This window comes from Podarcis raffonei, chromosome 10 (assembly GCF_027172205.1).
Source record: "Podarcis raffonei isolate rPodRaf1 chromosome 10, rPodRaf1.pri, whole genome shotgun sequence".
Lineage (NCBI taxonomy): Eukaryota > Metazoa > Chordata > Lepidosauria > Squamata > Lacertidae > Podarcis > Podarcis raffonei.
In genome coordinates, this window is record NC_070611.1 from 27,658,299 (window position 1) to 27,672,480 (window position 14,182).

Below are 14,182 nucleotides of genomic sequence, written 5' to 3' on the forward strand. Positions count from 1 at the left end.
CGTGATGGGAGCCGTTAAGTGGGCAAAGTTCTTGATGAATTTACGGTAAAAGTTCCCAAACCCTAAGAACCTTTGCACATCTTTTTTCGTTTTCGGTGTCTTCCATTCCAGCACCGCCTGGACCTTCCCTGGATCCATGGCTAATCCCTTGTCTGATAAGCGGTACCCCAGGAATTCCACCTCCTTGGTGTGGAACTGACACTTCTCCAATTTCACCCACAACTGGTTTGCTTGCAGCTGGCTCAGCACTTCCCTGACATCCTTTACATGCTGCTCCTCATTCTCTGAATATATCAGCACGTCATCGAGGAAGGCCACGCAATTCTTGTAGAGCAAAGGTCCCAGTACGTGGTTCATGAGCGATTGAAAACAGGCGGAGCCTGATTGTAATCCGAATGGCATAACGAGATATTCAAACGCCCCCAAAGGGGTGAACATGGTGGTTTTCCATTCATCCCCCTTCTTTATTCGTATCAGGTTGTACGCTCCTCTCAGGTCCAGTTTCGTGAATATCTTTCCCTTCCTCACCCTGGTCAAAATGTCATCAATCCTGGGCATGGGGAAAGTCACTGGTTCTGACACGGCATTTAGGGCCCGGTAGTCCACGACCAATCTCGGTTTATCCGTGTTTTTTTTGTCCACAAAAAACACTGGGCTCCCCCCCACCGCTCTGGACTCTCTGATGAAGCCCCTCTTCAGGTTTTTATCAATAAACTCCCTTAACTCCTGCATTTCCCTGTCTGACATGGCGTACAGCTTCCCCACGGGGAGCTGGGCCCCAGGGACCAGATTAATTTGGCAGTCAAAGTCTCTGTGCGGTGGTAATTTATCTGCTTCCCTTTCACTGAAGACCTTGCTCAGGTCAGCGTATTGTTTGGGCACCTTCCCTTTGTCCGCCACTTCCGTCCCTGCTAGAGAGGCTTTTGCCCCTTCTGGCACCTTTCCCTCTCTGCAGTGTTCCAGACAATGTGCTGACCCAAAGGAGACCACTCTCTGATGCCAGCCCACTAGCGGGTCATGCAACGCTAGCCAGCTCATTCCCAAAATGACTGGAGCCCCTCCCAGGGTGGCTACATTGAACGCTATCCTCTCAGTGTGCCTGGCCACCCTCATAACCATTGGGACGGTTTGTAGGCTGACTTCTCCTCCCAGCAGCTCCCTCCCATCGATCGTGGTGACCTGCAGGGGGTTGCTTAAAGGGAGTGTCTGTATCTGGTGTTCAGCTGCAAACTCCTTGCTCATAAAATTACAGGAGCTGCCTGAGTCCAGCAGCGCCTTAGTCTTTAGTGGGTATCCGTTTGCCAGCTCTAGCAACACCTCTATTACTAGGGCTGGTCTTGGAGGTTCCGGAGTGGGCACTTTTACTGCTCCTTGGCCTGTCTGCAGTGCCCTGACAGAGGCAGACAGGCGTTGGCTTTTACTGGCTCCTGGACTTCCTCCTCCTTCCCCCCAACAGCTCCAGCCATCCCTTGCCATTCCTTTCTTTGCGGGCAGACTCTGGCAAAGTGACCTGGCTGCTGGCAGAGATAACATTTCTTGGCGCTCTTTCCCTCCTTCTTCCTCCCTTCACTGGGATTTGAAACTGCGCGCGCGCGCGCTGTTCCAACTTCCATCGGCTCTCCTGGCGGGAAACTTGGTTCTGGAATCTCTGGAATGCGGAAATCCCTCCAACGCTCTCCTTTCCCCTCCCGCTTCTCCAAGGCTCTTGCCTCCTGGCGTGCTCCAATGGTCAGCGCTGATTTGGTCAGCTGGTCCATAGACTCCGCCCTGGGCGCCCGGGAAAGTTCATCTTTCACCGCCGAAGAAAGCCCCTCTTCAAAGAGCATTTGAATGGGTTCCGCCGAAAGGTCCCACCCCAATCTATGTATCAACATTGTAAACTCAGTCCAGTACTCACGAACCGATCGGCTCCCCTGTTTGCACGCCATCAATTGTCTGCGCACCAGCCCCTGTTCAATCTCGCTGGAAAACATCAAATCCATGGCGCGAAAAAACTTCCTCGCGTCCTTCAGCATGTCACTATTCCCTGCCATCAGGGGTCTGACCCAATCTCTCGCCCCTCCTTCGAGATGGCCAATCACAAACGCCACTCTCGATGCCTCGTCGGGAAAGTCATTAAACTGCAGTTCAAGAGCATACTGCATCTCTGTCCTAAAGGCTTGGTAGTTCCTGGGGTCCCCCCCAAACTTCTGCACCATTCCTGGCATCTTTCTTGCTAGTGTAGCGCCTTTTGCCTTTTCTGCATCCTGCGCCCTCCTTTCTTCTAGCCTCGCCGTTTGCATTGCTAGCTGGAGTTCCAACACTCTGTACCTTTCTTCCAGGCTTGGACCCTCTCCAGCTCCTGCTGCTCCTCCGGCTCCGGCTGGGTTACTCATGATGCCTCTCTGCACAAGCTGCTTTCAGGGACTGTCCGATTGCTGCGATGGGATGATGAGCTGCTTGTGCGTAAAATCCTAATCCCTCAGAGTTTGGCTAAGTCCCCAAACCTCTGTCTGTGATGGAGCTCCTTAAACATGACTCCATCAATCGCTCGTTGAATCGGACAGTGGGCGTTTACGGAACTTCTTCCAGCATAAAAGCTCCTTAACGGAAACGCGTCTTCTGGACTCTCGGCGTGTCAGTTTCCGCCGAGGAGTGGGTGTCCCTACAGGAGGTCCTGAAATCTCCCCGCTGCTCCCGCTTGAAGTGTCTCTGAGCCCTCCCTCCGACTCACTTTCCCTTGGAACTCCACTTCTCCCCCTGCTGGTCCCCTCCTCCGCTGAATGGTCTCTCTCACCCTCCATGAGCCCTTTCACCTCCTTAGTCTCAGATGGCAGTTCCCTGACAGTATTCATTAAATGTTGTTAAATATTTATTTCTAGCTCCTCCATTACCTGGGTCACTAACAAAAGAAACAATTAAAGGTGATAGAAATCCTATGGTATGGCATTAAAATGCAGGATACATGTGTTTTCAAGGACAGCAAAGGCAAGAAGGAATTACAAATTAAAGGGGGGTGCCAAAAACATTTTCAACCATCTTCTCAGGATTTCAAGATAATTTCAGCAAAGTTTTGAAGTGTTATGCAAGTATTATAAATTGTGTTTTGCATTACGTAACTTACCATGTAAGGACATACTTGTGACCCAGGTCCAAACATAAGCTCACACTGCTTGTTCACATCATAGAGGGAACCAGGCAACTGAGATTGAAAGTCATAGATTCTTCCATTTGGTTTGTCAAGAAGGCATTCCCCATAACCAGTGCTATAATAAACAAACAGAACTTCTCTTAAACGACACATTGCTTTTGACTCAAACATACTTTGTAAATAAATTTTAGGACTGGGGTTGATTTGCTATGGCGCACTGGTATTAAAGAATTCAACTTAATGCAGTGCTATTACAAGAAATCAACCCTGGGTTTGTGAATTGATGCATAACCTATATTCTGACACAAAATAAGCACATGTTCAAATGTAATATAGTTGTGTTCTAAACTATGATGAATTGTTTTTACCTTTTGTAAGGAAACCCCAAAATGTTAATTTATTTGAAGCTTTTCTCTTTCTCCCCCTGCCCCTCATTTAACACCTATTTTAATAAAGTTAAAGGTTGAAATTCTGCATGACAGAGAAATCACACAAATGCCCACCACTACAACGTCCATGTGCTAAACATATGCAGAAGGTGGCTGGACTGGAACCATACTTACTCAAGAAATTCAGTAATGTACTTCTCACTGCATTTTGACCAAGTCCACGGGTTTGAATGGTAGTTTAAAGTCGGGGCCATTACATGATATTGATGTTTAATCCCAACTTCTTTACATTTAAAGCTATCATCATGGGGAACATTAAACCTAATACAAATACAAAACAAATTCAGAAAGAGCCTTTTACTTTTCAATAACGATACGAGCAAACATTAAACTGATGCATCGCCTCATTGATTATGACAGCACTTGAATAATATAATGGTGTTTTAGGGGTTATTTGCCTTTCTAACAACTCACCTATGGAAATATGTAATTTGAATCTCAGCAATGTTTTTAGAAACTGGGAATTAAGATATTGCAGAGTAAGAGCTGTGCATATTTGGGGGCAGAAAGTGAAAAGACACAGGCGAGTCTCAACACAATAATATTCTGGCAAATTCCTAGCATGGTGGGGCAGCAGAGCTCACCTGACCTCTGGCCAGTCACATTGCTGCTGCTTATCAGGAGGTAAAAGTGGGGAGGAGGCAATGGTAAGATTGGCATAGTACAAACACACTGGGGGAGCCACTCTACTGCTCCCACCAGTGCATTTACATCTCACTAGCCTTGCCCCTCCCACTCTACTTCCTGGTAAGCAGCAGCAATGCAACCAATGGTCAGATGAGCACTGCTGCCCTACTGCCATCTACTACTTAAATTCATTTCAAAATATGCCAGGTTTTGATGATAACCTGGAGTAGCACAGTGGCCAAGATATGATACTACTTTACACCAGAAGGCCAAGATTCAAGCTATTCTCAGCAACGCCACTTGTAACGGCACTGAGATATCTTACAATGTTCTTGTTGGGAATCAGTAAGATAACGTACTGTATATGAACCACTATGAACACTCCCAACTTTAGAGTCTAAACTGCTATATGAATGCTAAGTATTAGTATGTAAATATAGCACTTCTTTGCAAGCTCATGCTTTTTCAGCCAATCATGCAGAGGCTTCCCTGCAAAATACAAATACTGTGTCCCCTATGTAAGGCAAATGCAAGATTTACTTGGTAGAAAAGACAGACTTACACGTGTCCAAGTTCATGTGCTATTGTGAACGCAGCACTTAATCCATTTTCCTCGCTGATGGAACAGCTACGCAGTGGGTCACACATTGTACCCAGTTCAGCTAAACCTATAAAATGGAATTTGTTATCTGAATGCGAAACAGGTTATATAGCAGCAGTGTTGTCTTCACAGACAAATGCAGGCCTAGGACTCTGATCCAAATATTTATCATCATGTAACCATACGCTTAAAAAGGATCAAAATATGTTCAAAAAGTTTACAAAACAAGATAAATTACATTAAATACTCATTTACAATTTAAAACAACCATTTTACTTATTTGCAGAAAAATGGCATGATCATCTTTTTGCTTTAACTTACCTAAGGTGTCACATTTTTCTCTAGCTCTGCAGATATCTTCCCTTAAAGAAACAAAGGTTTTCTATGAAAATTTCAGTCTTAAAAACAACAGGGAAAACATATTCCAGATACCTATACATACTTTTCTGAATCTCCCCCAATTGGGATTCTTTCATCAAAATTTCAATGGTTTTCATGGGCAGGTGCCCCATTTGACTGGTTCTCAAAGATGTACTTGCAGTAAAGCAGCACCTTGGGATCAAGGTGCCTAGTTGTGACCCTAAGCATACACATTTTTTATTAAGATCAATGGCACTAAATTCCAAAAGAACATGCCCCACATGTTTACAGATGTAATATCAGCCAATCCTCAACTAGACTAAGACTGGAAGCAGATCAGGGGTTTATGCATTCCTTGTCAATATCCCTTCCCTCTTATTTGCAAATTCCTCCTCCTCTTCTTCTTAATCCTGATTGTTCACACAAAGCTTAAGAGGGCCCAATGGTACTTCTATACAGTAATTGTATGGAACAGGGATAGTAACGAAAAATGAGTTTTCTCAGATACTGTACCTAGTGATAAGAACTGCAGTATCGTGGTGAGAAGGATGGGCTTCATCCATAATGTTTTGTGTCTGCTGCCATAAACAGAAGTTGCGAAGAGTGGTAGCTGCGTTAAAACTGATAGCTGGTCCTTCCTGTGCATAAGTTGCCAAGACAAAACAAGGATGGCAAGTTTAAACCCATTGCAGTTATATTACAATGTAAGACCAGCTCTGGAAAAGATATCTCAATGGTACATATCTGTATGAATTTTGAGCAAGTAGATGACCAGAAAGACTAGTTGGCGGAGTCAAGGCTGAGCCTGGTTAGCATTAAAATACTATCATATTATTATTATTATTATTATTATTATTATTATTATTATTATTTATATGCCACCCTATACCCCGAGGTCTCAGGGCGGTTCACAGAATAAAATCAAAATATAAAACCACAAAATATATAATCAAAATAAAATCAACAACCCAATAGCCCGCCCGATAAATAATAAGCCTGGCCATGTTAATCAGTATTAATCAGTATTAATAGCTAGATCCCAATTCTAAACATTTGCACCAGCCTGCCTGCCTGCAATGTATGTGCAAAATACTTGGCAGAGCTGCTAGCAAATCTCATTTCAAGCATTTCATTTCAATACTTTTAAAAGCATTAACTTCTGAAAGTACACGTTAAAACTGAAATTTGTAGCAAGTTACTCTGAATGGCGAAATGAATGCATTTTCTTACCTGTTCATTGTGAACTACAATTAATTTTACAATCATAATATTTATTTGATTTCCTATACTTGAATCTTTGTAGATTGTAGCAACCTAGATAAATAAAAGCCAGAGTGTTAAAATTCTATGGTACTGTACATTCAGTGGATTCCAACATTGCATTGAACATTCATTCAACTCCTCTGCCCTATTTGATTTAGCATGCAATCCTATCCATATTTTCCAGGCAGCAAACCCCACTGAATACTGTGGGTCTTACTTAGGAATAATGAAGCATAGGATTGCACTGTCTGAACCAATTTTCATGTCACATTTTCTCTAACTGCAATATATACATAAGCAGAGAAACTAACAAATGCCACTTGAATGCCAATTCCCAGTCGGAATCAGCGAAACAGTTATTTAAGGCAAATGTAATATGAAAATTAGCTAATTGTCCTGTTGTCATCAATGGGACAAACCCATCAAACTTGAGAAACTACTGGTACATTCTTGCTATACCAGGAAAAGGTCATGTATTATGGCAAACCTCTGGCATGGTATTCAAATCTCTCCCCTTCCAAAAATTCTAGTTATTTTCTAGGTGCAACAAGTATTTTAATAAGCCTGTACACTGGGTTAAGTTCCTATTTTTCTATTTAATAAAGACAATGATAATTCTTATGAGACCAATATCTATGCTTATACACACACACACACACACAACACACACACACAAGTTCCATAGCTGTTTTAGATGTAAACCTCATCCACAACCCAGTTAAGCCAAAGTTCTTTAATTTAAATGAAATGAAATAGGTTTATTTTAATCCATATTGGTCTGAACTGTACATAACAGATTAGTAGAAGCAAATCTGACATTATATGTATTCACAGCATTATTTGTGGATATCTGGGGCTCAACATTCCCCTGACATCATTTTTAGAACCAAATTTACTGTCAAAAAGAATTTGTCATTGGATACAGCCAACCAAGCAATATGGGCCTGGATCCAAAGAGCTGCCTGGGCTTGTGCCAGGTTACTATGCTAGCCCAAATGAATGTTCTCCCCTCCCCCTTGAATAGCCGTATCATTCCTTCTAAAAGCAAAATGTGTGACCCTGTGCCAATCAGCTTGGAAGCAAAACTGGACATTCACAAACAAGGTATTTTCTGCATACACAGAGGAACCCTGAGGTATACAGAAGCCTACTTCTTTCCTCTCTATAACCCCTTCCAGCAAAAGACAGTCAAATTTTCTCCAAATTAAAAATGTTTGCATTATGGAATCCTGGCAGCAAGAGGCTGGAGTGCAGGTGCAAATCTTCTGCTCTGTAACTGTGAAATCCCTATCTCACAAGTCTGTTCAAGCTGGGGAGCATGTTTGGTTAATTCTCTGACTCTCCTTCTGGCCTGGAGGAAGACCAGGCTCATGGATACACCGCAACATGTCATCAGGTAGGGACAGGTTGCCATGGGGGGGCACACAAAAAGCCTTTGATCACAATCCTGGAGGCTGCAATCTAAATGGTACGTTGCTTAAAACAATGACGGGGAAGCCAGGAACAGTTGTCTGGGCTCTACTGTTGTCCCTCCAGGCTGACAGGGATACAACATTAATTCTCCTCAAGTACCTGTTGGAATACATCTGTAATAATATAGGCTTACTTACTATTGACATTAGCGTTAATACATAATGCTGCAAGTTCCGTCCATGGTGCTGAACCATTCTGGCATCAGCCGTAACCATCACCTCTACGTATCTTGGATAGGAAAGGAAACGTTTCCTCCGGGAATGTGGGTTGTTTCTATCACTCTCGACAGAAAGGTTTTTAGAAGCATATTCTACAACAGTGTCCTCCTGAAGTACATTTATGTCTTTCATTAAGCTGCTCTCATATGGAAATAGTAAAGTGCTTTTCTTTGGCTCTTCTGCAAAACAAAACGAACAATTACTATTGCACATACAATTTGCAAGGCTAACACCCTAATGCTAAACATATTTTTCTTGCAGTCCCCTTGCAGCTTAAAGGATCACACAGAAAATGGGGGAATTGGCTTGAAGAATGAACATAACGTTTTTGTCTGTTTGGATTTCAATTCCTCCCTCTGTCCTTTATGCGCTAGGCTGAAGAAACAAGGTATTTGCTTTGTTTAGGTGTTAACTCCGAATTCTGGCATGTGCAGGCTCACACCTGAGTTCTCTCTTGCTACACATGCACACTTCTCAGTCCCCATCTCTTTCAGGTCATTTTGGGGGATAGTTTTTTTAATATAAAAAACAGAAATGGGATTTGCTTGCATACTTAAGAGGACCCTTTGCACGCACAGGAACTCAGTTCTGCCCTTTTTGCTTTTCTTGCTTTGGGCACCATTGTACAAACAAGGGAACAGATAGAAAAGAAGATTGGAATGTTACCAATCTGCCCAAAAGAGAACAGAAACTAATCTATGCTCACTTGCCAATAAGCAGAGTCAGGCTAGCATAGAAATTCGTTTACATTCAATGTCATTACTACATTCAATAGCTAAAATTTCTGCTTGGGCTATTTGGGCAACACAAGCTCTTTCTCTGCCAGTCAATAATTGCCTACAGGCACCTTATAAAGACCCAGGACTCATGGGAACAAGGCCAACAATCCCCAGCCCTGAAAAGAAGCCTGAATCAGTCTTGCTCATATTCTTCATCCCATTCCAATCAAAGATGGGGATGCTGAATACCAAAAGAAAATATGTCCTAAACTTGCTAGTTTGCCTGAAGGCTTTCCTATAACGCTCTACTCCTGTTGTTCTCGGTGGATAAAGCAACTCTGAAACTTGGCATTTGCTACATAACACATGCACAATAAGAACAAAAGTGTTATTCCAAAACCCATTGGTTAGAAATCCAGACACCATATGGCAACACCTGTGCGTGGAGACAGCAACCCTTAAACAGGCCTCTTCACTGCTGGCTGTTATCCAGTACATAGTGTGCCTCTTCGAGTGTGTAATGCTTATGGAATATTGTCTACCACCTTTCTTTTTTCCAAGTTTCAATTTCCCTCAAAACAAACTTTAACAAGAGTACCCCTCTTGGTGCTATTGTACTCACTACCAATGTTTTATGTACTGTGAATCTTTTTCTGCTTAGTTCAATGGCTTAGCAAAAAGGTTTCTTTTCACAGAACAAGAGGTTGAGAAGATACAACCCATTTATACACAATGTGGAGTTATCAATCACAGCATTAGGGAACAAAAAAAATGGTTGAGATGCAGTGATATAAAAACAACTGGCCAGTGAAATTAAAGATACGCAAAATTCAAAATACAGGAATGAGACACAAAAATGGCAGATTGATAAACTGTGAATTTTAAATCATAAGCTACAAGTATTACATACTTATAAAACTGCCTTCCTACCTAGCTATATTGGGGGGGGAGAGACTTTGCTAAAGACATGGCAGTAATGCACAGTGATGAACATGACTTGGAAATTAAGCTGTTAAAAATTAAAACTCCACAAGAAATTAAAACTCCACAAGAAGAAATAATTACTCTTATAAAAAGAAACAATTGCTCTCATATGAAACAGTGAAGAACAACACTGCCTAATCTACACATAAATATTTCAAAAAATACACGTGGGGTTGCACCACACAGACCTTCCTAAGGTGACACAATCTTCTTGCTAAACATACATTTCCCTACCTAGTTTTCCATGAATGAACACGTTAAATCTGAAGACTCACTTTGCAAAACTGGTATTATATGTCTTGACCACCTATGATACCATTATATACACAATAAAAATTCCAATAGATTTCTACTCGCACTGTCTAAATCCCACAAAGTTCAAAGGAACAGATTTTCAGTTACCGTAAATGTGTATCGGATTGCAGCCATCATTTTTTAAACAGCTATACTGCAGGGTGGACACCAGGGGGTGACAAATGTAAAGGATAGAGAAGCAGATGTTGCTCTGATGCAGGTGGAGAAGAGTGACACCACAAATAGAAGGGGGTGCCATAGATTTATTTTAATGCAATCTGAGTTTGATTAGTCACAAATATGACATAACCACCAAAAATCTCAATAGGCTACATAATGCACAGCCCTTGTAAACCCTACTAAGCCCTTGTACGACTCCTGCTTTGTCTGGAGAGAGATAAACCAAGACCATGAATTAAGATGCAACATTAAGCCAAATCTTAGGCTTAAGTCTGCATAAATGCCCAGAATTTATTATGCTTTATTTTGAACTCAGTAGTTGTGATTTTGTGGGATTTGGATTTTTCCATTTTCTAGCAGCAGGGTGAGTAAAAAATGCAGAAGTAATTTGAGGAAGCAATGGAAAAATCTGGTTGGCGGGTGATGTTGGAAGGTAGCGTTGGCGTATAGTTATGTTAGACACAGAAACCACTCCCTGTACAATGCTGTCTCTTTCCCTAACCATAAGAGGAATCGCGGTATACAAGAAATGCCTTTTTAAACAAAATGCACTGAACAGCAAGATCCTCACAATTATTTCCTATGTATCAAATTAAGAAACAATTCTGCACATGAGGAATTGGCAGAAAATTGCCAATCTTGCTTCATCAAACCAGAATTGAAAGGCTAAAGTATATCCTAAAGCATGCTGCCTTCATTTCTCTCTACCGCCCTACTTCACAAAATACTGTTTAAGGGGCATTCTGCATTATTCACAATTGTCAGAATATTCTTAATCTGTATGCAAGCCCTAGGCTGAGTGCTTGGCAATGGTGCCAACTCTCAAAAACGCATGTGATCTAGTTAAGAGAAATGCTGCTCAGAGAGCATATGTTAAAACAACAGCACGTATCTACCATTTTTGCTGTTTCCAAACTTATAAACATAAGCCTTTTCCTTCAAAAAGCAAACAAACGCTTATCCATTTTTAATAACAGTCCCAGGTTATCTAATTGAAAATCATACAAATTTCCACTACACAGGAATTACTGGAAATGCTAGGTCCAATTCATGGAAAAGGAATGGACACTGTTCAGTAGCCAACCAAACATGGCGGGGGTGGGGGGGAGGTTTGAGGGTATTTTGGCATTATCTGATGCCTGATCAGCCAAGTGTCACGACACACCTCCAGACTGCAAAGCCTTTTAATGAAAGGAAGCCATGTAAGACTAAATGAAGGAAGAAAATGGCCTGTTCACATCTTCCAATTAAATTTCTAAAGCTAAACAAGAACTTTACCCAACCTGATTCTGCAATTAAACCCTGCTTGGTATTCTCCATACAAGCGTCATTCTCCTCTGGAACTAAAATACACAACACAATTTTTAAAAACAGCTCTAGTCCAATCATACCAAAGGACACTGCAGCCTTTAAGATGGAGCGTCTAATAAAGAACATGGAAGAAAATGCTGGCCAGGTCTCTTGAGTACAGATCAGAGCAGCCATATTTTACTAACCAGCCAACCTTTCTTAGATGCCAGCAGTAGCAGATCATGTCACTTCAGCACAGATACTGAGGGGACAGCTACACTGCAGACTTCAACTAGTTTAACAGTCTTTCCCTGCCCACAGGAAATGGGAAATGCAGTTTTGTGAAAAAAGCTGAGGCTCTCTAACATAATTCTCAGTCTGACACCAATTCCCAGAATTCTATGTGGTAACAAGTCTGTTAAATGTGAATTCATTGCTTAGATACACCCTTCATCTTCAACAATCATGTACAGCAGGTATAGGGACCCTCCAGTTGTTGCTGAACTATAACTCTCATCAGCCCCTGTAAGCATGACCAATGACCAGCATCTGAGGGCTAAAGGTTCCCCACACCTGACTTACAGCATCTTACCCAACACCACCAACATGATAGAGAAACACAAGCATATCTTGATGAAGACTAATACCACCATGGGATAGTATCAACAAACCACTGGGGATTCTAACAAGATAATTGTCCATCACTGTTTAAGATTTAGTTGTACCTGAAGTTTCACAAGGTTTATAGGAATTCTGATAAGAATCTTTCTTAAATTCTTCATGTTTATATATTAGATGTGGTTTATTATGGTCATCTTCTTGTTCATCTTCAGCTGCTGTCATCAAAGGTTCCAAAAAGTATTCACCGTCATGGGACTTAAATGTGCCCATCTGAAAACGAAAGAGAAGGTGTCACTGGAGAAGCTGCAGCAATCCAAATGTGAGTAGGTTAATGCCTTTTAAAAAGTAATCACAGTTGCATTATTTATTATATGAATTAATGGTCCTTAAACCTTACAGGCAAAACTGGGATTTCAAGCTTTTTGATGATGCTGAAACACTGATATTGCAATCCTATATGCACTTACCTGGGAGTATGTTGGAATGAACAATATAGGGTTGCCATATTTCAAAAGGTGAAAATCTGGACACAAAAGGCGGGGGGGCAAAATCTAAATAAAAAAAGATGTTTTTGAGCTATTTTGGGGAAAATTCATGCTGAGCTCCAGGGATATGTGCATTTATCAGACCAAAATCAACCCTGGCTTGCCCAGCTGCTTTGATGATTCCAGATAACATTGGGTCAATCTCTCTCTCTCACACACACACACATACACACACACACACCGTGGCGGCGGCAACACATTAAAATATTTGCCCTATCAACTTTTGATGGTACTTTCTGTGCCTACCACGGTGACCACAGGTAATCAGTTATGGTTCCTTTGTTCACTCCCACAGTTCCTTGGATAACTGTAGTAATTCTAGAGCTAATACATGCCAACAAACATATTATAGGACTGTTGTATTTCAAAAAGTGAAAATCCAGACACAAAAGTTGTCAAGCGCTTTTTCTTTTCTTTTTGCTTGCAAAGTTGTTGAGCTTTTTTTGGGGGGGGGGGAAATCTCTTTGATGGACGAATCCCATCTATGTCCGGGAACTTCCGAACACATGGCAGCCAGAAGACATGCCCAGGATTTCATTATTATACTTGTATGTCGTTTCAAGAAAGCAAAGGATAAATGTAGATTAGAAACCAAAGCTTACAATTCTAATGAAATTATTTCTAGAAAAAGTATTGCATATTTAGTGGAATCTGGGTTAAACACATCAATTAACAAGTTAAATTATCATCAGAATAAGTGAGTTGCAAATTCTACTAATATACAAGTGACTGTACTGCAGATAGTTACATCAGTCATCTACAAGAGCCTTTATCTGAGTGTCATATCTAACTTTTAAAATTAATTATTGTATACTACAAATGTATATTAAATTAATCGCTCTCATTTATAGCATTTTTTGGAACTGAACAAAATGCTTCTGATGTACCAAGCACGAAATTCTAGAAACAGTTGCACAATTTATTCCTGCCTAGAAATCTGTAGTAGTACAATTACAGGTCTACATTCTTGTTTTATAACAGCACTGAAATGTGTATTAGGGTATTATAGTTTAGTTTTATGAACCTTTTCATTTTCTCTAGCAACTGTGGTCAGTGAGAATTCATGTCACCTGAGGACAAGAGTGTCTGATTTATTATTATGCTGAATGCATACCATGCTGAGCTCTGGATGGTTAGCAAAACAGCATCCACTATAGCCTGCTTTTGCAGCCTAAACTGCAGCAGCTGAAACACAATGTGGTGTGGGCCTTCCACCCAATAATATTTTACTTTGATGTTGAACCAGCAGGGGTAGTACATACAAACCACGTATTCCACTATCAGTCTTAAGTTGTTGAGGGTTTTGCCTTTAAGGCCATGTTTTGAAACTCATATGCAGGAAAGCTTGTTTGCTGTTGTTAACCACCTTGAATGGCTCGTTCAACCAATTTCAAGAAGGGCCAGATCTGTGGGAAGTTTTCCTATCCT

At 41.4% G+C, this 14,182-nt stretch overlaps 1 protein-coding gene across 4 annotated transcripts in view; it reads right to left on the reverse strand.

The window, feature by feature from the left end:
• The window catches only part of ADAMTS20 (ADAM metallopeptidase with thrombospondin type 1 motif 20), an 81,642-nt gene that overhangs the window by 51,374 nt on the left and 16,086 nt on the right, over positions 1-14,182 (reverse strand). For 3 of the 4 annotated variants that reach the window (XM_053404741.1, XM_053404743.1, XM_053404742.1), the window contains exons 3-10: positions 12,314-12,479; positions 8,041-8,300; positions 6,398-6,481; positions 5,681-5,805; positions 5,129-5,169; positions 4,769-4,874; positions 3,694-3,840; positions 3,104-3,245 (exon numbers count right to left, since the gene is read on the reverse strand). In XM_053404741.1, coding sequence (XP_053260716.1) covers positions 3,104-3,245; positions 3,694-3,840; positions 4,769-4,874; positions 5,129-5,169; positions 5,681-5,805; positions 6,398-6,481; positions 8,041-8,300; positions 12,314-12,479 — 1,071 coding nt within the window. Of the gene's footprint in view, positions 1-3,103; positions 3,246-3,693; positions 3,841-4,768; positions 4,875-5,128; positions 5,170-5,680; positions 5,806-6,397; positions 6,482-8,040; positions 8,301-12,313; positions 12,480-14,182 lie in introns of those variants that run through there. The other variant, XM_053404744.1, reaches the window with a different exon arrangement.